General features: G+C 47.8%; 1 protein-coding gene across 4 annotated transcripts in view; it reads right to left on the bottom strand.

The window, feature by feature from the left end:
• Nucleotides 1–26,151, bottom strand: part of LOC116952398 (semaphorin-3D-like) — a 134,772-nt gene that overhangs the window by 36,199 nt on the left and 72,422 nt on the right. For all 4 annotated transcript variants that reach the window (XM_032971746.2, XM_076074163.1, XM_076074162.1 and 1 more), the window contains exons 3-11: nucleotides 15,388–15,548; nucleotides 9,608–9,670; nucleotides 8,803–8,922; nucleotides 6,710–6,803; nucleotides 6,118–6,246; nucleotides 4,158–4,300; nucleotides 3,726–3,840; nucleotides 2,502–2,571; nucleotides 560–704 (exon numbers count right to left, since the gene is read on the bottom strand). In XM_032971746.2, the coding sequence (XP_032827637.2) occupies nucleotides 560–704; nucleotides 2,502–2,571; nucleotides 3,726–3,840; nucleotides 4,158–4,300; nucleotides 6,118–6,246; nucleotides 6,710–6,803; nucleotides 8,803–8,922; nucleotides 9,608–9,670; nucleotides 15,388–15,548 (1,040 nt within the window). The remainder of the gene's footprint in view (nucleotides 1–559; nucleotides 705–2,501; nucleotides 2,572–3,725; nucleotides 3,841–4,157; nucleotides 4,301–6,117; nucleotides 6,247–6,709; nucleotides 6,804–8,802; nucleotides 8,923–9,607; nucleotides 9,671–15,387; nucleotides 15,549–26,151) is intronic.

Raw genomic sequence — 26,151 nt, 5'->3', positions numbered from 1 at the left:
GGGGGAAAGGTGCGGGTGCTCCAGGCCCCTTCTAAAGTTTTCTGGGCACGCGGGGAGCGAAACGTCAGACGTGGTGCTGAGCAACAACACGCTGTGCAACCTGAACATGCAGCGGAGAGTGACTATCGTGACGAGATATAAACAAAAACCTGGGCACTTTGTGTTGCCATTGTGCACTCCAAACCAAACCCATGCTCGCTGACAAATATTTCATCCACACACCAACACGCAGATTACGTTAAGCACGATTACATTACCTCGTGGCAGCTTTTGGCTGACCATCGAACAAAGACGGTCACTGCATCGCGCGCTTTCAGACGCGCTTCTGCGGCCGTCTGGAACGCTCTTCCGTCCAATATTAGGAAGCCACTGGAGCTATCCACTTTTAAATGTAGATTTAAAACTAATTTCTTTCGAACGGCTTTTTGTGCTTAGTTTGATGTCCTTCCCCCACACCTCCGATTAGCACAATTGGCTACGTACGGTGCGAAAGAAGTAAAAACAAACATACACACATGAACTTGCTAAATCGGTCGTGATACATGCTTGCGGTGCTCACCATGCCAGGCCTCGGGTAAGGAATCTTGCCCTGGTATTTAAGCCACTGGTGGTCTGCGCCCTCCCGATGAGAGAAGGGCCCGTTGAATACGGCGCGTATGTCAGGCATGGTGTATTCGCACACCGCTGATCCGCGGAAGACAGAGCTGTATGTAAACCACACACACACACAAACACACAGACAATCTCTTTCATCCTGAAACGACGAATCATGCCGGCATCAGAAAGGCTGGATTTTGTTGTTCAAATGTTCTGGATCATGCTCGGCTCACGATAAAGTTAAATGGCCGGGTTACCTGAGTGGTGGGCGGAGCTACGCCAATGGTGGGCGGAGTTACCTGAGTAGTGGGCAGGGCTACAGGAATAGTGGGCAGGGCCACCTGATTAGTGGGCAGGGTTGGCATAGGAGTGGGGAGAATTGGCATTGGAGTGGGCAGGGCCAATGAGTAGTAGGTGGGGCCATTGTCACGTGTGGCTCAGTGGGTGTAGCTATGTAAAAGTGATTTGAAGCTTTCGTGACTGCAGGAATTACTCTTTGGTTCTTTCGGTAAAGTAACGTAGAAAGAAAATTAATTAAATAATAAATCACGACGTTTCGATTGCAACACAAGCAACCGTCATCAGGTAGAAGTAAATTTGAGAGAGAGACAAAACACAGACACGGAGACACACAGACAGACACACAAGCAGAGTGTCTATGTTTTATGTCTCTCTCTGGTTGTGTGTCTGTCTGTGTGTCTCCGTGTCTCCGTGTCTGTGTGTCTGTTTGTGGGGAGCGGTAGTGTAGCGGTTAGCGCGCTGCGCTATGAACCTGACGGCCCGGGTTCGATTCCCGCTCACGGCCAACACCAGTGACGATTATCTGTACTGGTCCCGGGCCTCCCCTAGGTCGACTCAGCCTCAAATGAGTACCTGGTGCGGTGTGTAAACATTGCCAGTAGGGAGACAAAGGCGGTCGGGCGTGGTGATGGCCACCCACCCCCTCGTGTACCGTTACCGGCCTTCATAGGTGCTCGCTAACAGCACTTGCCCCTACAGTCTGTTAAAGCTATACGGGGGATCTTTGTGTCTGTTTGTGTGTCTCTGTGTCTGTGTTTTGTCTCTCTCTCAAATTTAGTTCTACCTGATGACGATTGCTTGTGTTGCAATCAAAACGTTGTATTTTCTTTCCGCGTAACTTTACCGAAAGAACCAAAGAGCTTATAAAAGTGGGTGGAGATGACAAAGGGGAGAGCTACCAATTTATTATTTTTATTCTATTTTACCAGGTAAGGCCCACTGAGCAAGACAGCTCTTTTTCAGCAGCGACTTATGCAACGATGGATGTATCCTTTTTTTACCATGGTGTCATATTTGTGAAGGTGCAGACAGGTTATTGGGAATACCATGAGTGGATATCTAGCATTTTGCATCAAGTACACTTTGGAATTCCCTCCCGTCGTCTCTCTTTTCGGAATTTCTTCTTATTGCGTATGGCATGGGGGGGGGGGGGAGCGAAAGTTTGTGTAGATGCTGTCATAGTTGAATGTTAAGGTCCTTCAAGCAATCCAAGGTGGCAGTAGACGCTGTACGGATTGCAGCGATACTGCAAGGGTGTGTGGCGTGGATGTCGCAATTTCTTATAACCCTGCTCAATAATAATAATAATAAAACGCGTTACATTCTTTATCTTTTACCATTTTTATCGTGCTCTTTGTTGCTGCCGTTGAATGTTTTTAGGCTTTGTGTGTTCAGCAATGTGTGTATAACGTAAAACTATATATATAATTAACACCGTCTCCGACTCGGCGAGTCAAACTGTGGGTCGCCGGGTTCATGGCGCAGTGCACTACCCACAATGCCAACAACTCCTTCCGAATCCCTAAATCGCAGGATTACGTTTACAGATGAAGAATTGACCAAATCCCCCATTTCACAGGGTCCCGTTTCCCGTCAGCATTTACCTGGACGTGGTAAAGACTCCGTACAGAATGGGGGATTTCTCATCCTTCGTTTGAAGCAGAAAGACGTCTTCTGCAACAACAACAACACGAAACCGATGAGCAAAAGAAACGGAACAAAGCGTTACAAAAAGAAAAACCTCGCGTCGTTGCTCTCCCCGTTTAGCCGGCGCAGAGCCCGTGACGTCGACGGTCTCGATAGTCGTCAAGTTGTGAGTTTGACAAACGGTCGGTCGTCGACTCGGCCCTTCACACCGTTAGGGATCAGCAGCTATGGAAATATCGTGGCATAGGAACGGGGAATTTCCACCACCGTCTCATTGCCGTAGACGTGAGACGAGCGCGGTCCCACGCGAAACCGAATTTCGGCTTCACTTTTTTTTTTGGGGGGAACGAGAAACGATGCCGTTGACATTCGAGGCCCGTAATGGCAAACGCCCGACTTTGATTATCGCACACGGGGATTACAAATAGGAACGTCGCAGGGCACGCGAGGGCAGCGTTCACCCTGGGTGGTGACAATCCTCTTTGGGGGGCGTGCGTGCTGAACAAATTTAGTTTTTGGGGGGGGCGGTGGGGTGGTGAGGGCTCAAGTAAATGTTTAAATAATTGTCTGTGTCCGCCGTGAACCGGTGATGTTAGCAGCGAGAGTAAAAATGTGTCAAGAGAGAGAGAAAAACACACAACGGAAATGTTTCGCTCTAAAATAAACGTAAAGAGATCATCTGAATAATACAGAGTCGGGAGCAGTGAAACAAGGATGAACTTGTGAAAGCAAAACAAAAAATGGCATTAGATTTCAGACAACATTTTAAATGGTTAATGACAAGAAGTAAGCGGGATCGAGCGCGGGTCAGAACGCTGAGCAGCCACCCGCGATTAAATCGTGTTCTCAAGTGCACTGCGTTCATGGTCTTAACAAAAAAAATCGAGAAGGTTCCTCCCATTCGATGTGTTCCCCTCTGGCTCCCACTCCCTTCTCTAACGTCTCGGCCCATTTCACGCACGGGCACCTTGAGACCTCTCCGTTTCCTGAAAGGTGCCGAATAATGTGCCGATTATTTAATTATTGTTACATGATGTGAGAGGGAGCGCAAGGTTGCCAGTAGTAGCGGGAGCTGTAAGCGACACAAATACACAGACAAAGATCCCCCTTATAACCTCAACAGACCGTTGGGGCAAGTGCTGCAAAACGATAGGCGCGCACGCGCTCACTGCTGGACTCACGCAGCTCGTCGAAGTGCGTGTCGATGCCATTCAGCCCCGGCACGGAGCACACGATCCGGGCCTTGAGGAACGTGGTCCACTTGTTGACGAGGCTTCGCTGCCCACCCACGTCGTTCTGCACGGAAGGGTAGAAGCACTTTGTTAAGGCACGGGAGCGTCGGCACCGTGTTAACACGTGGCACGGGAGCGTCGGCACCGTGTTAACACGTGGCACGGGAGCGTAGGCACCGTGCTAACACGTGGCACGGGAGCGTAGGCACCGTGTTAACACGTGGCACGGGAGCGTCGGCACCGTGTTAACACGTGGCACGGGAGCGTAGGCTACAAAGTTATTTTTGCACAGACGTCCAGCAGAGCACGGGGCGGAGGGGGCGGGGGGGTCAGTGACAAACGCTCGCGAGAGCCCTCGAGTGACGGGCACGGGGGCTTCACCTTGCACACGCGAGCCACACGCGTGTAGATCGCCTTGTCCTTGCCCCCCGTCTCCACGGCGACCTCGCGGAAGAAGAAGTACACCTTGTCGTCGTCGGGGCTGCTGGTCTCGGGGATGGCGAACGCTCCCACGAACTTGGGTTCTAACCGGCGCGGAACATCCCGAGCCACGGCTTGAGAGAGCGACTGCACAAGGCGCGGCAAGCCCTGCGGTCGACGCGCCCGCATCCTGCACGTATGGTGGACTTTTCCTTCGCGCCGTGCGTAGCCAACCGCGGCATTCCGGTGAGCCTCTCTACGAGGGTGTTTTTGGCCTACTCTTCCACGCTGGCCGGACGTCGCACGACCCGCCGATCGGCCGATCGTTGGTGTCCCGATGTACACTGGTGGTTCGGGCACAGGCGTTGTTTTAGCTGCCGCGCCTGGAGATCGAACAGGCGACCTCGCGGTTGCAAGTACAGCAGTGCTGACCCCAGGGGGTCGGCAACCAAAACAACAACAACAACAACAACAAGAGCTATTTTTGTTTTACAATTCGGTAAAACAAAAACCCTCAATATTTCAGGAGCCACAATGTTTTTTTTTTCCACACGTGAACGCGAGACGGTGGCCCTTAATAAAATAACGTCACGAGGCAGTCATTAAAGAGTCGCAGGTTGCCGGCCCCCTGTCCTGACCCATACACAGAGGCAGCAGCCAAATGATCGGCACTTAAGAGACACAATTGTCTCACGTCAGGCTTGGATGCAGATTGTCATTCTGGTGAGGGGGGGCGGGATGGGAAGGAGGCGAGGGGGGTGAACCTCCTCCATTCCGCCCCCAGAAACCCTGAAAATTGGTATTTTATGGATATTCACCGTAGCAAATATGACGATCATTTTGTTGTTGTTGTTGTTTTTGTAAATCTCGGGCCCTGTTTAGAAATTTGAAATGTCGGCACCACCCCACAGGAAGGGATATTTCAATCCATCACTGGCATATACATCCGCACCTGCGATGAGCACGGTTGGTTTACATACGGCGCAAAAGAAGTCCAACATACGTACGTACATGCATGCATAGCCCTTTCTCAATCCACTGCTAGATGAGAGCCTCCCCAACCTGTACGGATCGTGGGAGTCTTTTGACCATCATCACGATTGTTGTAGACGTATTATTATTATTATTGATCTACACCATGTTCCACACAGTTTGAAATCTTCATTTGAAGCTTTCGTGACTGCAGGAATCCATACTCTTTGGTTCTTTCGGTAAAGTCACGTGGTAGGTATACTTTACCGAAGGAACCAAAGAGTACAGTTTGAAATGCCCAGCGTGGCGACAAATAACCGGGCGAGTGGGCCAAGCACTGACTGGAGGGTCACAGCTCTTGCATCCGGAGAAATGACGGCTTACCCACCACACAGGCCCTCCTTGACAATGATGCACTCCTCACAACAATGACAATCGCTGCGAAAACAAAGTTGACCTCAGCGAGGCTCGCACGAAGGTCAACCATCGGGTCATGTTTTTTGTTGCAAACATCCCCTGGGAAATAGTTTTACATTTTTTTTAGCCCGGGGTTGCATCATCTAACCCAAACATACATTAAAAATAATACAACAACTAAACCCCCTTCCCTGTCTATGATTGCAGGGGGAAAGTGTCAGCAGTAGGGGGTGGGGGTAGGGAGGGATGGGGGGGTGGGGGGATCGGGAGGGGGGGGGTGACGGAGAGGACATAGCGGAGCAGCCAAACCCATGGAGCCGTGCGGCTCTCAAAGCGTGGCTTTAAAAAATAATCTAACCGTGCCGGTCCATACCAAGAACGAGCCCGGCACGGCTTGGGTCTGAGTTCAAATGGCCATGAGAACGCCGCGCAAAAGTCTCCATCGTGACAGGCAACACCAGAGGAGCGGTTCTCGATCGCACGGAGCAGGGATAGGGGACGGGGGTTGAGTGTTTCCTCTCGCGCTCCTGACCGTTGAGCCAAAGTTTCTCATGCTGCTCCGTGCGGATGGCCGAGCGGGCCGGCCACTGGCTGAGAAATCTGGCAAAGGCGACGTCCTTCCCCATGAAGTCCCACGCGGCCGCAGAAAAGAGCTTCTCGCCTGCGGAGAAGCACGCACGCACGCACGCACGGATCTCGTGGTCTGCCGTGTTGGGTTGTAAAGGCCGCACGCATGGGGGCATTAAACGCTGAGTCAATGGGCATGCTGGCACAGGGGATTCATATTACAGCAGGGGTCTCATCCACTTAACAGTTTGTAAAGGCTACATGGGGAGCTTTGTACGTGCACTTATACATACAGATGGTTGACGGGAGCAGGCAGTTCGGATATTACTCTCTGCCGATGTTAGCCGAGGACTGGGTGGGTGGTTGACCACACTTCGCCATGTTGGTCAGTACAGATTGGTGAAGGCGAGGTCAAAATCTGGTTCCGATATCCCTCACCAGGCTCGGGAATCGAACTCAGGTCGGCGGCTTCACATCGCAGTGCGATAACCGCTGTGCCGCTACCCCAACGCACGAGTGAACGGCTCAAATCGCGCGCATTTGTGAGCGGTCCCCACCGGCCATGATGGACGCTGAGGGCTGGAGGGGGTCAAAGGGACACTTCCCCAGGCCAGGCTCCAGGCTGTGCGGCTCCAGTCGGAATACGGGATCCTGGGAGGAGGGGGGGGGGAGGAGGGGTTTGTGTTGGGAGGTCGATGGGTGGCTCAGGCAGATGCTACTGTTCAGTATGGCACGGTGTGCTCATTGTCATCATCAACATGATCGTTATCTTCAGATTAATCATTTTCGTTGTCATTTGTCGTTGTCGTCATCATTATCATCATCATCATCAAATCCATTAGCAACATCATTATCTTTCGATTTAAAGCTTTCGTGACTGCAGGGATTCATCTTCTTGGTTCTTTCTATTTTATTTCCATTCTACGTGACTTTACCGAAAGAACCAAGAACATCATTATCACCATCACTCCCGGTTGCATTAACATCATCATCACTACCATTCGTGTCATCATCATCATCAACATCACTCCCACAAGTCTCATCATTATCATGATCACTGTCACGAGTGTCATCTTTATCATCATCATCACTGCCACTAGTCTCATCATTGTCATGATCACTGTCACAAGTGTGATGTTTATCATTATCACTCCCACGAGTGTCATCATTATCATCATCATTACCACCATTATCATTGTATTCGACATCATCATCGTCTTCATCATATTTATCAACAATCGTTAAACATTCCCAATGCACAGCCCCTCGGAGCACGTTTGGAGATGTCCGCGCCGTGAGCCGGTGATGTGAGCTGTGAGAGTAAAAATGTGTCAAAATAACAAAAAACACAACGGAAATGTTTAGCTCTAAAATAAACGTCAAGAGAACATCTGAATAATAAATAATCCGGAGCAGTGAAAAAACAAGGATGAAATGGTGAAAACAAAACAAAAAATGGCATTAGATTTCAGGCAACATTTTAAATAGTTGATGACAAGAAGTGACCGGGGTCGAGCAGGGGTCAGAATGCTGAGCCGTTACCTCTGAGAAATCTGGGCAGCCACCCGCGATTAAATCGTGTTCTCAAGTGGACTGCGTTCATCGTCTCAACCTGTCAACTATTTAATTGCTCCAAACTAATATAATTACATTTCTATTTGTTTCACCGATTGCTCGGCTCAGGAGAGGAGTGGCCCGCGTGTGGATACTCTCCCCTCTATGTCTCTTTTCAGGCTGCACCGCGTTTCATTTGGCACGATGTCCGACGTTCTGCTCCACATCCTGGGAGCTTTTACATGATTAGACCTCCTTTGTCAGTACCAAAATATAATAAGAGGGTTTTTCACCTTTTTTCTGGCAACAAAACTGAAACCTTTTAAACAAGGATTCATGTCTGCATTAACCACAATACTTGCAGTCAAAATGCAAACAAAAAAAACATACTATGATAATATATGCATTGCGCTTTAAACTGATTGGTCCACACCAAGGGACGGCTTTCTTTTGAGCCTGGTACTGGCAAAAGAGGTCTAATGATGTAGAAACCCTATTATTATATTTTGGTACTGGCAAAGGAGGTCTAATGATGTAGATGCTCACCCTGAGCCCTCATTGCTTTGATAGTGCATTATCTTTGAGCTGTACGCCTTTTGGCGTCCTCTGATCTAGCACCAATTGAGACGAGGCTCAAAAGAAAGCCGTCTCTGGTTGTGGACCAATCAGTATCAAGGACAATGCATATATTATCAGAGTGTGTTTTTTGTTTGCATTTTGACTAAAAGTATTGTGGTTAATGCAGACATGAATCCTTGTAAAAAGGTTTCAGTTTTGTTGCCAGAAAAAAAGGGGAAAACCCTATTATCCTGGGAGCTTCTTCAGCAATCTAATAATTCGTGTTGTTTTTCTACCACCCCAGGCACGTGGGGACGAAACGTCGAACAATAGCACGGTACAATCCTAAGACAGAGCGTGGAGCTGTGAATATATACATATGTTGAACTGCTTTCGCTCCGCTCTTAGCCAACCGTGTTAACCGGCGTGTGCGGGGTAGGACAACAAAACAAACACACGCAAAGCGGTCCTAAAGAATTGAGTTTTCATTTTCAAAATAAAAGTCCCCTCTCCGCGTTGCGCTGCCCGATTTCTGTACCTCCACCTTCTGCCCGAGGTTAACGTAGGCGCAGATGGGATTGTAGGCCCCGGTGCCACACATGTACAGGTGCGTGCGGTTGTACGGCTGCAGGACTCGTACGAAGTTTGCGCACTCCGTCTGAAATGAGAGCAATTTTACACGCGCGATGTTGCGTGCGTTACCCGTATGTGAGCGGCAAAGCGGGTAGGAGCGTGATGGATCGCTATCCTAAATGCGCCCTATCTTGTCGGCTGTCAGAATTCTAAGCAAAGTTGAGCCAAGTTGTCGCTTGGGTTGGGTGACCACCGCCCCGGTTTTTGCAGGGTTTGGTAAGCCACGAGGTGTGGTCACAATATGTTGGGAGCCGAATGCCACCCACCCCCCCCCTCGTAAGTTTGTGAATTCTCTGTGGCTAATCCGGCTTCCTACCACATGCCCAACACGTGTGAATGGAATTTGGCCAAAGATCCGAATTCAGCACGCGCCTGCACAAAAAACAACAGTTCTGAGACTCTGGATGGATTTTCTGGGAAAATAATTGGCATTAAATTTAATTACTTGGATATACTAGGTTATTTCTGTAGAACAAACATAAAACAAAAACATTTAATATTTGTAAGATTGTACATCGGCATGTATATTTATTTGATTCATTAGCTAATAAAATAACAGCATGTTCACTCGAATAAAAACAACTCAAACCTTTGCACAGCTTATCGGACTTTAATCTCCCAATGTTACCCCGGTAATTTATTTGCAGGAGGTTGAAATTCCTTCTGAGCTTTCATTTTAGATTTTAAGTTTTCCCGGTGAAGCAACTCACCAAGGGGTTCTTGCCAGCGTGGCGACACATCTCAGACTTGTCTCTTGAAGGTGGCCAATAAATCTGTAAGCAAAGAAACACATTTTATTTTGCACGCCATCTTCCTGCAACGTGAAGCAAGGCGATCTAAAGTTTATCATCGATTTTTGGCACTGCGCAATTATCCGGCTGCTTCCAACGTTACCCGGTGGTCTTGAGCAGATCCGGCAAAAACCGCTCCAAAGGCTGAAACCAGTCCGGCGATCGGCACAACGTGCGTGACAAAAAAACACGTAGCTATGCTTGATTTAGTAGTGTATACGCTACATTATACACTGCATACAACTTAAACAATGAAAATACTGCAAGCATATGCATCACCCTATGCATAGTCTTCGAGATTGGAGTGGTAAGTACGGTAAACACAGTAACTTTTTTTTTTAAAGTAGGATTTGAAATTTTGCCTATTTGTATGCTTATTTCTGCCAATTTCATATCGTAAACAAATTGAAAACGCTAAACTAAATATATCGCATATTCTTGGTTCTTTCGGTAAAGTCACGTAGAAGGGAAATAATAAAATAAACCAATAAAATTTTCATAATTTTATTTTTATTATTTCCCTTCTACGTGACTTTACCGAAAGAACCAAGAATATGAATCCCTGCAGTCACGAAAGCTTCAAATCGAAATTTAAATATATTACACCTAAAAACACAATGTCATGCAAGAATGTGAAAAAATAAGCAATTTTAAATAATGATGATGAGTGATAATCGATGACCTACTGTTGATAATAGATGATCTACTCTATGTTGATAATCGATGATCGACTGTATGTTGAAAATCGATGATATACTGCAGTGACCATTGTGTTTACACGGAGCGGGTGTACATTTGCCAATGTGAATTTGTTCATCATTATTAAACTGGTCCACAGAAACCTGTTGAATGTTGAAGTCGGGCCTTCGACTGCGATATTTCACTTCGTCGTAAAAAAAAATACAAATTGCTGACTAAATTAACAGGGTCCGGTGTTGATATGACCCGAATGTTTCATGAACGATCGCCAGCGTTCGTTTAGCCAGCATCTAATTTTGTAAGAATGTAGTAATCAAAAGGGGGGAGGGGTGGGGTTGGCAATAATGCAGAGCAATTTTCAAAGGCGCACGCAATAGCACAGGTTTAAGCTTAAACAAATCAACTTCAGTGCTACGTACATCAAACTCAAAATTCTATTTGGAATGCACGCAGTTTCATGGTTTTGCGATTGTATCATGGCCTGCAGTGAACGCGTGATACAATGAAAAACGGGACGCTCAATTATGTACGTATTGACTTTGCAAACAAAAATAACTGAGCTCATTTTTACGGAGGGGCTGTGCCACGTCAAATTGTGCAAACAAAGAAGAATTTCTGGGGCGATTTCATAAAAAACAAACCAAGAACTCCCACCCCCCCTCTCTCTCTCTCGCAAAAAAAAACACAAAGATCCCCCGTACAGCCTTCACAGACTGTTGGGGCAAGCGCTGTTCGCGAATAGCACCAATGAAGGCAGGCACTGTGACACACGAGTGGTTAGGTGGCCAACACCACGCCCCGGCCGCCTTTGTCCCCCCAGTGGCGACATTTACACACCGCACTTATTTGAGGCTGAGCCGAACTAGGGGAACGCCCAGGACCGGTTCAGATAATCGTCACCGGTGTTAGTGGCCGTGAGCGGGAATCGAACTCGGGGCGCCGGGTTCGTAGCGCAGCGTAGCGTTAGCCGCGCTACCCTCTAGCACACACGAGACACGCGCACACGAGACACGGCACGAGACACGCACACACGAGACATGCACACACGAGACACACACACGAGACACGCGCACGAGACACGCACACACGAGACACGCGCACACGAGACACACACACAAGACACGCGCACACGAGACACGCACACACGAGACACGCGCACACGAGACACGCACACACGAGACACGCACACACGAGACACGCACACACGAGACACGCACACACGAGACACGCGCACACGAGACACACACACACGAGACACGCGCACACGAGACACGCGCACACGAGACACACACACAAGACACGCACACACGAGACACGCACACACGAGACACACACACACAAGACACGCGCACACGAGACATGCACACACGAGACGCGCGCACACGAGACACGCACACACGAGACACGCGCACACGAGACACGCACACACGAGACACACACACACACACGAGACACATGCACTTTTAGCGGTTATAAAAAAAAATATCTTGCTGGGCGCTGCCAAGTTTGCACACCGGGATATAGTTTCACACCGGGATATTTCAAACCGGAATGTTTCACACCGGAATATTTCACACCGGGATATTTCACACCGGAATATTTCACACCGGGATATTTCACACCGGAATATTTCACACTGAGATATTTCACACCGGAATGTTTCACATCGGAATATTTCACACCGGGATATTTCACACCGGGATATTTCACACTGGAATATTTCACACCGGAATATTTCACACCGGGATATTTCACACCGGAATATTTCACACCGGGATATTTCACACCGGGATAATTCACACCGGAATATTTCACACCGGAATATTTCACACCGGAATATTTCACACCGGGATATTTCACACGGGAATATTTTACACCGGAATATTTCACACCGGGATATTTCACACGGGAATATTTTACACCGGGATATTTCACACCGGAATATTTCACACCGGGATATTTCACACCGGGATATTTCACACCGGGATATTTCACACCGGAATATTTCACACCGGAATATTTCACACCGGGATATTTCACACCGGGATATTTCACACCGGGATATTTCACACGGGAATATTTCACACCGCTGGAGAGAGAAGTTAGCTTCGTGATGTCGGGGAGGGGGGGGGGGCTGACCGACGGTGAAATTTGACGGCGTAAAGATGGCCCACTACAAAGTTCACCGGGGTCTCGTAATCGCAGCCACGGCGAGGCCTGCGCTTTAACAATTAGCCGCGACGATTTGCTCCCAGGCTCGATTTCTCGTTATAGTTCGTGGGAGGAGAAACACACACACACAAAAAAACCCAAACATGTTTTGGTAATGTGGCGTCCGAAGCCATTAGTGCATACCAGTAGTGTCCGTACGTACGTGTGTGTGTGTGTGTGTTAGAGTGTTTAAGACTCGTGCGAATGCGTGTGTGAAGTGAATGTTCTCAAATAAACACACGTGCGCACGCATCTACGTGAGCGCGGGTCCGATTCAATTCCGTGTGCCCGGTTAAGCCGTTTGTGTGTGTGTGTGTGTCCAGAGCAAGGGTCATTGTTGTGGTTGTCTTAATGAGGCCGTGCTTCCTTGATTGGGCTGTGTAGACGGGGCCGCATTGACGCAGGGTCTTCACGGGCTGCGGATCGGAGGCTACGTTCGGCTTTGTAACTATCGAAGCGCAAGTCTGCGTCGCGACAACACGTCCTGAGAGTGTCACTTGTGGCAATTAAAAAGCCGTGAAGTCGCGACTCGAGCTACTACCTCCAGTCGCGTGCCGAGATTACAACAGTCGCGCCCGCTTTAATCGTTCGATCGGGGATTGTGCAGTTTCCCGTGACGCATTTGCACGGATCAGAACTCCTGACGCACAGCACGAGATTAACAGCGACGCAAGCGTTTGGCTTCGGGCACCGGTGGCGGTGGTGGTGGTAAAAGACGTTTTTAAGTGAAGGAAATTAAAATCCCCCAAATACAAAAGAGGGAGCCAAACCCCTCCCCCCCGCTCCTCCCAATCTCATAACAGCCCTGGGCACCCCCCCCATTATCGAACTGAACCGGGCCCTGTTGTCTAGACTCGAGACGCCGCTCGCCTACCAGCCCACGGCGCGCAATGACTCCGCCTGCACGTGTGGAGGTGTGGAGGTTTACTCCGGGATCTCTGGTTCCCCTCCCCACCCCCCACGTGCAAATTTACCGCAGACAACCAAAACACATCCCCAAGCAAGAGCAGCCCGGGCCTACCCCCTCCCCCCCTCCCACGAGTCTTGAGTGTTCGTCGTCCGAGGCTTTTTCCTCTGGGCAAACAAACTAATCACATCAACTCATTCTCGTTACGTCGTGAGAACATTCGAATAGCCACTGTGGCACAGAGGTGTACACATCCACCCCCCACCACCACCACCACCACCTCACTCTTGTAACGCGCCGCGGAAGGTATCCGCAGACCGCGCAGAACTTGCAGGGCATGCTCTTCCCACACGCTCGGTTAACATGGGAAGTGTCGGATGGATCCCGCGCCAATGTGTACGAACCTCGCACCCCCCCCCCCTCCTCTGCCGCGATGCGCGTTGTGACGGGCCTAGTGAGTTGTTTCATTTAAAATTTAAAAAAACTTCAATTGTTGCCACTGTGGCAATTGCAATGGCCCAGCTGGGATGGGCACGTTGGTCAGATTGTTCTTCTCGTAATCACCTCGGCCCATCATCAATGCCCATCATCATCGCCCGGGGTGATGATGATGATGGGCATTGGGATCCTAGGATGGAATGCGAATTATAAATTTGAATGATTATATTATGAAATAGGTGCCACTTTGCGTATTTCAAATGTGGGGACTGTCTCCCCATCATACGAATGTGTATTGGACTGCCCCTTATCAATTTACTCCTGGATTCAGTTTGACCCGCGACTCTTGGCCCGAGGGGTTTGTTTGCCCATACTTTACCGCGCCAGTCGGTGATTGGTTAATGAAAGGTAGATCGATTGCTGGTTCACGTATGGCTCATCGATGAATGTTAGCCGTGGCCAGGAATCACAACTAACCACTGTGCCACCCCCTCCCCGCCACCACCCCCGTCACAGGAATGTGGAATTCCCTCCGCTGTCTGAGGGTTACGGGCAGAGGCACCACAGTTTCATTGCAAACCGCCACGATCATAAAGACAGTGAGCTGCCATCACCGCCACTCAGTCAAAGCCACATTAAGTTTCATGTGGGCCCAGGGCTGTTATAGTTTAGGGGGCCCCAATTTTGTTGATCGATTCCTGTCCCTTGACTGTTTCACCACCACCAATAGCCCGATGCCAAACACTCCGTTGTTGTTCACCCCTTGGTTATTTCACACGAGCACGGTTGGCTGCATACGGTGTGAAAGAAGTTCAAACACACGTACATGAAGTGCGATATGCTAATTAAATTCCAGTTAAAAGGAATTTAACCGGTCGTGACAGACGTAGTCATGCTATGGCTTCAATTATCAAATTACACTATAGGATGTGCCACAGCTGCTCATTATAATCATAATAATCCATGGGCAGATAGCCCCGTAGATGTCCACTGCATATTTCATTTGTCTCCAACATTGTTTCCACATCTTTCTGGCACCAATCTCTTCTGTCGTCGTGGTCACGCCATTCTCTGTTGCGTCTTTCTGGTTCCTTAACATTTTTCCGAACAACACATATGTCATTTTCGTGTTGTTGTCCATCCTCGACATATGTGTCCAAACAGTGCCTCATCACTGCAACATTTGGCCAAGCCATTATAAAGCAGTATATGATAAAATATTTAAATTGAGGGAGACCTTGAAGCCACGACCTTACTGGACATCTGTCAAAAAGAGCTTCAGAGCCCCATCGGATTCCTCCTCTGGCAGTCTAGATAAAGATTCTGATTCTGAGCCGTGCACGCAACGGTGGCATTTCAACAATCATCATCATCGTCGTCATCATCGCCGCCGTCGCCGCCGTCATCATCATCATCATCATCGTCCGTCCGGGGTGGTTGGCACCTTCTTAGGCGCGCGGTTGAGGTTGTCCAGCTGGAGCATGTAGAGGTGGTCGCGCGCGCCCACAAACAGTCGCCCCCGATCCTCGTCCACAACCATCTCCAGGAACTCGGAGCTTTCCATCGCCAGGGCCAGCACCAGCGAGCTGTTGGTCGCCTGTAGCTCTGCGTCGTTGGCGTGGTGGGGGAGGGGGGCGATGGAGTGGGGGAGGAGGGCGAGGGGGAGAGATTGGGCCATAAATATCGTCCAGCATTGATGGCACGTAAATATCAAAGAGAAGCGTGGAGAAATAAAGATCACCACCACACCTATCCCAACCGCTTTCCACCCTCCCCCAGGTCCCGCAGACATGCGACCTTCAAGGTCTACCGTGACAGCCTCCCACCATCTGGTCCCACTTCCTGCATGCGTGTCCTGCCCAACAAATGCATCTTCTTCTTTTTGTCGCTCTCAAAATAATGCCGATTTACAAGCGTGGACAGATGCGTGCTTTGATTTACATTCCCGAAACAGAAATAAGTGTTTGTAACCTTGGTCCAAAAATAAAAGAAGTGTGTCACTCTGCGTCCGTGTGCCGCCACCGACCGGTTGATTAATTAATCGTAACGATTAGCAACGCCTGTTTGGGCCCACGGAGCGTAACGCAGGAGATGGAGCAATGGAGCAATGGCATGGGCTCACTCGCGGTATGCCTGGTGGATCGCTACATTGCAAAACTGAAGGGGGCATGGATGGTCGGCTTGGGGAATCATTTGTCCAGCAGTGGATTGACTGATGCTGATGATGATGGGGGACATCCTGGGTTTGAATATGGGCAACCAACCGTGATGATACTGGTATCTCAATTTGTCGAGGGGTGATGGTCTTCAGCCCAGTCGTCTTTGACTATGAGTAGTTATAACATTGGCAGAAAGGGTAAAACTTTTTCTTAATTTTGATACCGGCAAAAAGAATGTCCCGTGATATAAACGCATTACTTTACGGGTTTTTTTTTTACTTGAGCAAACTCAAGCTCTGCGGGCTATTTTCTCTCTCCATTTCATTGCCATATGGGGAGATGCGACTCCCAGTATGGATAATGGATAATTGAAGGGACTTTATAATTGGTGTGTGTCATGTCAACATAAAAAAGCAATTATCTTACATGGGATGGGTGCGGTGTTTTCCGTGGCATTTCTGAATGGAAATGTCTTGTTGCATGAATGTTTCATGATATGCCACGGGTGGTACAACTGGAATATAATTTTTGATGCAAGACACACAAATAAAATCACTCTGATCAGTGTCAAGAGATTCACATGATCGTTAATTCCGGGTGAAATTCCAAGATATTTCCTTGAACCACTCTTTTAAACATTCTCAGCCCTTCTTAAAATGTACGTTCGCTCGCTTTTAAGTGGAAGCCATTGCGGGGTTTGTTTCCTATAAAAGAGGGAACTAAAACAAAAATGCTGTCTGACATACCAGCCGTGACTGACGGGACATGATCAAGAATAGGAAGAGCGATTAATCCAAGGATAAAAACAACAAAGATAGGAACGAAATAAGACGGAGGGTTGATCTACGCCCGACCGCTGCCTTCGAATCTGCCCTCAGAACGTGAGGGCCCTGAGATTAACGGTGAGGGGAAGCACGCGGCCTTGCAGACGTTGATAAAGAACAGATCTCCGTGGGTGTGTGCGGGGTTGCCATGTGCAATGCTGCTCTCTTGAGATCAAAGGACGAGGAGGGAGGAGGAGGAGGAGGAAGAGGAGGGAAAGACGGGGAAGGAAACCTCTACATCAAGGGGGTTCGTCCCCTGCAGGAGCCTGGGAGTCGCAGACGTGTCGAGCGGAGAATAGGAGACGGAGAATGGGAGACGGAGAATGGGAGACAGAGAATGGGAGACAGAGAATAGGAAATGGAGAATGGGAGAAAAATAATATGAAACAGAGCATAGGAGACAGAGAATAGGAAACAGAATGGGAGACAGAGAATACGAAATGAAGAATGGGAAACAGAGAATAGGAGACAGAGAATAGGAGACAGAAAATAGGAAACGGAGAATGGGAGACATAGAATAGGAAATAGAGAATAGGAGACAGAATAACATTAATTATAAAGGGGCCCTAAATAAATAAAACATAAATATTTAAACACACGAAATTTCTACTTGCACAGTAAAGTAATTGTATTTTTTTATTTGCTATACAGCCAGATAATACAGCAAATCGCTAACCTCGAACACCCAGTCGTTCGTAAATGTTAAAGGTGCTATAGTAATAGAGCAAGTGCAGAATCACTGAACCGGAATTGATAGCTTGAAAGCGTTTAGCGCGGGGCCCTTGAAAGTGCGGGGCCCGTAGCTACTACTACTACATGTGTAGCTACTACTACTACATGTGTAGCTACTACTACTACATGTGTAGCTACTACTACTACATGTGTAGTTACTTTTGCTCCTGCGATAATCCGGCAATGCCCAACCACCCCACCGCCTCCTTCGCCGTGCCAGCGAGAAGAAGCCTGCGGCTGTGCGAACGGACGATGAAATTAATCACGCGGCTAGGGTGAGCTCTAAAGAGCCCCCTCCCCCCCAGTTGAAGGTATTTTTTTGGCCTACTCTTCCACCCTGGCCGGACGTCTTGTAAGAAGTGGGAATACTCGTGGGAGTACCCAAACTTGACCCCACCACACGCGACCTGCCGGATCGACTGCGGTGCACCAATTTGTTATCCTGCTGGGTGGACTGAGGCACGGGGATTTAAACTAAAGCTAAACATTGTTTAATTTAATTTTAACAGGTAAGGCCCACTGAGCTACAGAGCTTTTTTTTTGCAGAAGCGATCTGGTCACAAATGATAGCTCAATAAAGTGGCCTATCACGTGGAAATTCATAGCAGTCAAATACTCTAAAACGCGCCTTTCTAAACGCGGAGGGAAAAACCGGAGGACCCGCTGAAAAATCCACGCGACCACGGGGAGAAACACGCAAACTCCAAATATACAGCAGGCGTCAGGCTCGGGATGGAACCCCCGATCTCTGATATACCAGGCGAGGTATTTAACATCTCGTCACAATGGCGCCATGATTGAGGAAAGCTGCATCAACGTTTCAACTGCCACACCAGGAGATCATAGCGGTGGCGGCGGCGGCGAGGGTTCTCAGTTTATTTGACAAAATAAAATCCCAAGAACCCCATGGACCTTATTCTTGGTTCTTTCGGTAAAGTCACCACGTAGAAGGGAAACAATAAAATAATAAAAATATAAAACAATAAAATTCTCACGACGTTTCGACTGCAACACAAGCAATCATCATCAGGTGTGAAAACCACAACAAGAAAATTTGAAAATAGTGGCGTTTTTTTTTTAAACCGTTAGCACCACGGAGAGCGATTTGACAGTTTGTTCAGATGGACGAGTCCATCTATGTTCGAAAAAAGAGGAGGGGGGACCTTCAACGAAATATTGTTTGAGGAGGGGGAAAACCCTATACCGGTTTAGACCTCATTGTTTTTTTCGGTAAAGTCACGTATGTATAAATACCACAAAATTATATTAAAACAAATCAATCACGACGTTTCGACCGCAGCACAAGCGATCTTCATCAGGTGTCAAAAACAAATAGCGAGGGAGCATATAGGGTGACATCAACGCAACACATAGAGAGCGTTAAACTGCACGGAGGTAAATACAACAAGAAGATGAGAGACGATAATTCAACAAACCTAAGAAAAAATTACGTGATGCAAAACCAGTTGGCCAACGACACAGCTAGACACTTGCCTGGCGGACCAGGAATTTCAGAACAGTGCTGAATTTCGTGTTCATCCTCTGGGTTGAACATACCAGCATAGACAGAGTGAACAAATACGAGGTACAAGATAGCAGAAATACATATACAGGGACACCAAGAGGTAAAAAGAAGAAAGACGGACAGAGAAGCAAGAAAAAGGGGGCCTGAGGGATGAACAGACAGAGGCTTAAAATAAGCAGTAGAGGTGGGGGGAGGGGACGGTTTAGACCTCTTTGAGTGCCATCGGCAGGGTGTGTGAACCGCTTAGCAAATGCTGCCATGGGACCGTGATGTTCTAGGGAAGAGCCATCAGTGAGGGGGCCATTCAGAGCAGTCCAGAAAAAATCCAGTACAAAATCTGTCTACACTGCCTTGCCAGACTGTGGGTTTATACATTATCCAATTAAACACACAAACAAAAAACAGGAACATGATTACGCAGACAAAATAAACAACTCGATCCTGCTTGTTTTGATTCTGTTCGGGACAATTGGCCAAGGCGGCCACGTCACCATGTTGCACTCTGTGATTGCTGTTGTTCTTGTCATTGATGTTGCAATGTGATATCTGAGCCCCCCCCCCCCCCCCTATGTCAGCTTGGTCTGAAATGAGATACGTGGTGCGTCGTGTAAGCGTCAGCGCCGGGGAGACAAAGGTGGGCGAGCGAGCGTGGTGTGCAGTTAGGTGCTCATGAACAGCACTTGCCCCCTATAACGGTGCTCTTTGTCTCTGTAATGAAGAGTGGCCCAGAAACTCCATTCACTCGATCCCTTGCCTCCTCAGGGAGGTAACACAAGCTTTTTAAATCGTTACCTTAATTTAATCAGAATTTTTCGTGGGGCTCTTTTTTTGCTTGCTGTTGAGTGTGACATTGAACGGCAAAAATCGCATTACGCAACTTTTTATTTCGTTATTTTTTTGAAGGTGGTAATTCTATTGAGGATGACGGTGATAATGATTCATAACAACAAGACCCTTTATTTACCCAGCAACGCATGGCCGAGTCTCAAGACGTGTCCTTAGGAGGATTCTACGTTGGGATTGTATATTATTTTTTTACAACTTCATTGCGGTGTTAGGATTCAGGTGACAGGAAGCAAAATTAGTGGAGAAAAATCCACCGTGTATGTTGAACTTCTTTCGCACCGTACGTAGCCAACAGTGCTAATCGGAGGGTGGCCACGCAAAACTCCACACAGATGCATTCAATAATGCGTTGTTATTCTGTCATCCCATTGGTCAGTTTACAGCATAAGCCTACAACAGCTGACGTTTGCAGGTAGTCCAATCAAAGTATTAACTCGGCTCAACCCTGGCTCGACAATATTGATCATCATAGATTCTCAAATAATTTCATCTTGTAAGCACATAGATGATGATTTCGTATTGCCACTAGAGAGCAATTCATTAGAGATTCAGTTCTAGTATGAATATTGACGTATATCTACAAGTGGATAGACACAAAGGTGAAATAATAAATAAACAGGCCTCTATTTAGTCAGAAAAGCTTCACTTAGCCCCAATAATGGTTTTCAAGAGAGTCACGCTGTTGAGCATTTGGCAATTTCCTCTTTAAAGGAGTGCTGCTTGAACATTGCTGCATGAGTGAATCCATATTATATGGGGCAGTGTACAGCATCATTCAGTGAGTGGACAGTACCTCACCTGCCCATCACGTGGAACTTTAGAGCAGGCAAATACTCGAAAACACTTTATAAATACGAACTATACAGCAGCCAAATACACACTGCACAGGGTACTCATTTAAGGCTGAGTCAACCTAGGGGAGGCCCAGGAATGGTACAAATAATCGCCACTGTTACTGGTGATTTGAACTCGGGTCGCCAGGTTCGTAGCGCAGTGCGCAAACAACTCCGCTACGACTCCCGAAGACAAAGATCCCCTGGATAGCCTTAACAGACTGTAGGGGCAAGTGCTGTTAGCGCGTAGCACCTCTGAAGGTCGACACAGCACACGAGGAAGTGGGTAGCCAGCACCACGCCCGGCCGCCTTTGTCTCCAAAGTGACGATGTTTCACGCACCGCACCAGGTACTAAGTTGAGGCTGAGTCGACCTGGTGAGAGGCCCAGGAACGGTTCAAATAATTGTCACCAGAGTTGGCCGTGAGCGGGAAGCGAACTCAGGTCGCTAACACACACATACGTACACGCGTTAAAATAACATTTAGTTACGTTCCGTTTTAAGTCCTGTACTTAATGATCCCTGGATGTGTGACTGAACCCTCCTACAAGTCAAGCATCACTCCCATGCGTGAAGATCTCTGGGTGCCTCACCACTCCCAGCTTCGACAAAGTTAGTGCTCCAGAGTAGTCAGCGAATTCTACGATAAGTCATTCCGTGGCAGAGTTGAGTAACGCAAAACAAGAGCGCATCAACAGGGTGGCGAGACTGGGTTCCATTCCTGACTCAGGCAGCTTTTCTCTGCGGAGTTTTGTACATTCTGCCCCTGTTCTGCATGGATTCCCGCTGGGTTTTCTGGTTTCCTCCCACAGCTAAAGAGCATACAACGTTATTGTACACTACACACTACTATGCTATACACTACTACACTACACTATACACTACACTATACACTACTACGCTATACACTACTACACTATACACTACTACGCTATACACTACTACACTACACTATACACTACACTATACACTACTACGCTATACACTACTACACTATACACTACTACACTACACTATACACTACTACGCTATACACTACTACACTACACTGTACACTACTACACTACACTATACACTACTGCACGACTCTATACACTACTACACTACACGATACACTACTACACTATACACTACTACACTACACTACACACTACTCTATACACGACTACACTATACACTACTACACTATACACTACTACACTATACACTAGTACACTACACTATACACTACTACACTATACATTAATACACTGCACTATACACTACTACACTACACTACTACACTATACACTACTACACTACACTATACACTACTACACGATACACTACTACACTATACACTATTATACACGATACACTACTACACTGTACACTACACTATGCACTACTATGCGATACACTACTACACTATACACACACACACTACTAGACACAGACTCCAGCTCTTCCTGGCTGATTCCCAGGCGTTCTCGTGCCAGCCGAGCCACATCGTCCCGAGCGACATCGCCCCACTGCCAGCGTGTCCTTGGCAGGCCCCAGAGTCTTCGCCCAGCAAGTGCGTAAATGAAATGCCATTGATTTTTTAAGTCGAAGTGTTGAGAAAAACACGTGACGGGTTCATGTCGAGGAGTGAACTGCAGTCGATTCACTTTCAAGCAAATCTGAAACTGAGATCGCGTTGATCGTCGAATGGTGATGGTCAATATCGTATCGTCAGAAAATAACATCGCGATAATCCTACCCGAGCCTATTAAATCAAGATGTTGAGGAGGTGAGTATATCAATGTCACTCCTATAAGCAACTGCAACCTTTGGTTGCCCGTCTTGCAGGCCTTTGGCCACAAAACATTAGGGAGGCCCTTGGTGGTCCCTCTGTAAAGTACAGGCCGGGCTCAGGCTTGCTTAGCGTCCAAAACTTGAGAAGATCAGGTGCGTGTAGGTCGACTGTTAGGGTCAGTTGAACTCTGTGCGTCGCATACATTAATTAAGCAATTAAGTAATCGATTCGTTGATTTCTTAATTAATGGATTAAGTAACTCGTGTGTGAGCGCGAATTTCTCTCTCGCCGTGTTACTCGATTTGGGGCCACGCCTACGGCAGAATGTTAGCTCTGGATATAAAAAGGGAAATTGAATAGCAACGATAAAGTTGTCATTGGTTTACCCTCGCGTGCAATTTGCGTAGGTTTCAGGCTTCAAGGGCGGAACGCGCGGTGTTGTAAACACCAGATAAAAACCTTGAGCTTCACGACCCACAGCGGCGCGTCCGAATCAAAAGGTTGCATTTGTTGGATTTTGACAACAAATTAAAAACAAATAAGATTCAGCGGCTCTGCGTTTGTGCCATAACGTACACGGAGGTGCGTCACGTGCTCAACGATTAAATGATGGCCTTTGTTGCGGACTTAATTTCACATGCATTTGCGTGGAACTTCATTGAATTCGCAACTTCGTAGGTGAGAGGGCTTTTGGCTTTACGCTTCAAGGAGCGCCTTACCTGTGAAGCTACGCAGGACCCGTTCCGCGTTTGCTACCGCTAAGTTAAAACAAAGAAGCCCTTTCTTTTGCGTGCCAATGAATTCCGTGCGGCCCTCCACCCACCCACCCAGCCACACACCTCCCACCCCCCACACCACACACACACTGTTTGAATTAGTCAACGAAAAACACGCATCCCCATCGCGCGTGCCGCTTCCATCACGGTTGTCTGACCCCCCCCAACCCCCAGTGTCGCGCGTCCGAAAAACACAACAGCAACAACAACAAACAGCAAAAACGAAAAGCGTGCAAAACGAGCGTGGAGATTGACGCGAGCGTGACTTTTACAAAGAGATGCAGGAAGAGGAACTCACGGATAAGGGAACGCGCCCCTCAAACACTGTGAAGAAGAGCCAAAGTGGGCTTGGGTCGGAGAGAGAACGGTCTGTGGAGGAGATGGAGCGACAACGACGATAGATCGTCTCGCGAGCAGCAGCTGGATGTGAAGGCCTCCATCTCTCGCGATCCCTGCTGCTGCTGCTACTGATCCCAAGCCGATCTTTCGTTCTCGTCGTCCACCCATCTCCTCGTGAGCAGCAGCAGCAGCAGCACGGGGTGGATTGTTTCGCCACAGGATCGCGAGAGATTGCGGCAGCTTTGGGGGGAGGCCTTCTCATCCAGCAGTGGACTGACCAAGGATGATGACGATGATGATGATGACGATGACCTCACACGGACGCAAATCTCTCGACACTGCATGCACACGTGGCTTGCTGCTGATCGTCGATGCCTGGCCCAACTAACTTCAACAACAACAACTTAACACTCGGCCCATTCGTCAAGGACACTATGGCCTTTAATATAATTAATGATAACCGACGTTTCGGGTAATGGCCCTTCTTTACAGCACGTAAATGAAGAAGGTGCCAATGCCTGAAACGTCACCTATAATGTATGCATTTGGTGCGGTCAATTGCCTCGTTGTTGTAGTTAATTGTATTTCTGCACCACTGCCGATGCAGCAGTAGCAAGCAGCATAATTAGTTTTAATTTCAACTAACCAAAACGTAACGCAACTGCTGAAAAATGAAAAAACCTCAAAACATCTGTGGTGGGGGGTGGGATGGCGGTGGGTGGGGGGCTGCAACTTCTCCTATTTTTACAATGAAAACCGCAAAATGCCTGACAAATGTTGTTGATGTGATCGCTCGCATTTCAACGGTGGCTATTGCTGCTGTGGCTGCTGCTGCTGCTGCTGCTGAGTTAAATTTGCGGGTTGTGTTTCCCCCCTTCCGTGCTCCATGAATCCCACGGAGCGCGTCGCGCTGTGAGACCGAGATGTGCGTGTGGACGCGCGTGCGCGCTCGCAAAATAATATTCACTCACTTGGACAATCTTGCCTGCCGCTAATATTACTCGCCGTCAGATTAGTAACATAAGCTGTGGTCGAAAATGTGTCTTTTTTTTTGCTGCTAATTTACGAACAAGAGAAATATTGTCCCAATGTACTTTACTCGGGGAAGTAAAATATTTACGTTGCAATTATTTATTTTCCTCCCCCTGCAGCGAATTGACACAACTCATAAGTTTACGTACTTATTATATTCGTGAACACACTTTTATATATATACGTGAATATACTTACATGTACGCAAACTGTCATACGGACAATTACTGGCACCGGATTTTTCCCGCTCTGCCTGTGGCTTCAATTTACGTGAATTACACTCGGTAATATAAAATAGCAATTCTGATAATTACCTGCAACGCTTCATAATGCATTAACGCGTAATGGGGTTGGTTGTCCTCCCCCCCCCTGCTGACAAGATACATACAATGGCCCACAATGTGCACGACTGGCCACATTCACACTCGCTGTTCAGCATGAGCGCCACGAACCGCAGAGAGGAGCGATGCTGTGAGGGCAGCTCATACGAAAAAGGTAAACAGCCCCACAACTTTCCCCCGGCCATTCATCATTGCTCGATTATTCGTGCAGTCATTCACGCTTCCTCGCACTTCATTACTCAGAGTAAATTGCCGGTGTTCCGAGACTTATTTTTTTGTAATTTAATGGCGGTGGCGTGCCTTTTTGTGAATAAAAGCTGTTTGTTAGAAATGTCCCCAAAGAAGGAAGTTATTTATTAATTTACTTTCGCGGGTTTTTTTTATATTTCAACAGGATTTGAGTTTCATTCCCATGAAAATTACCCAGCTGTTTTATCTCATAGCTTGGCTTATTTAGCCTTCAAGTTACAGGTAATCACAGTATTGATACATCGATGTGTGGCAGTTGTATATATTATATATGAAACCATGGCAAATGTACACAACACATTTGTTATTCTTAAAGCATATTCCATGTGGATGGTGAGTGGATGGTGCAGCAGGAATGATGTCAGTGTGCAGAGCCTTGAGCCAGTCCCACTGAGATTCTGGGTTTCATATCTGAGCAGCCACCCACTGGCCAGACCGGGCTCTTCAAGTCAAACGAGGTTGATGGCCTTGGTCTAGAAAACAACAGTGGTGTTCCACTTCATTCAGCCAACCACCACAGGACAGTGGAACCGTCCTTTAGAGAGCAGGGAACATGCACTGCCCGAGTGTGGAATGAGACAAACCGATTCAAATGACAGCCAGCAGCGCTGACGATCTGTAGTTTGAAACTTCAGGGGATAATTTCTCAACCTGTTGGGATCCTCCGCTGATGGGAGAAGTTCTAAAAGTGCATTTCTTTGCCTCGTAACACGACTCCGTTAAAATATATATCTGGTGATATACGGGCAGTCCTTGACTTACGGACAGGTTTCG

Source organism: Petromyzon marinus, chromosome 46 (assembly GCF_048934315.1).
Source record: "Petromyzon marinus isolate PM22_M1 ecotype Great Lakes invasive population chromosome 46, UKy_Petmar_22M1.pri1.0, whole genome shotgun sequence".
In the NCBI taxonomy this organism is placed as follows: Eukaryota; Metazoa; Chordata; class Hyperoartia; order Petromyzontiformes; family Petromyzontidae; genus Petromyzon; species Petromyzon marinus.
Note: the sequence above shows the minus strand (reverse complement) of the source record. Positions and strands in the feature narration are given on the sequence as shown.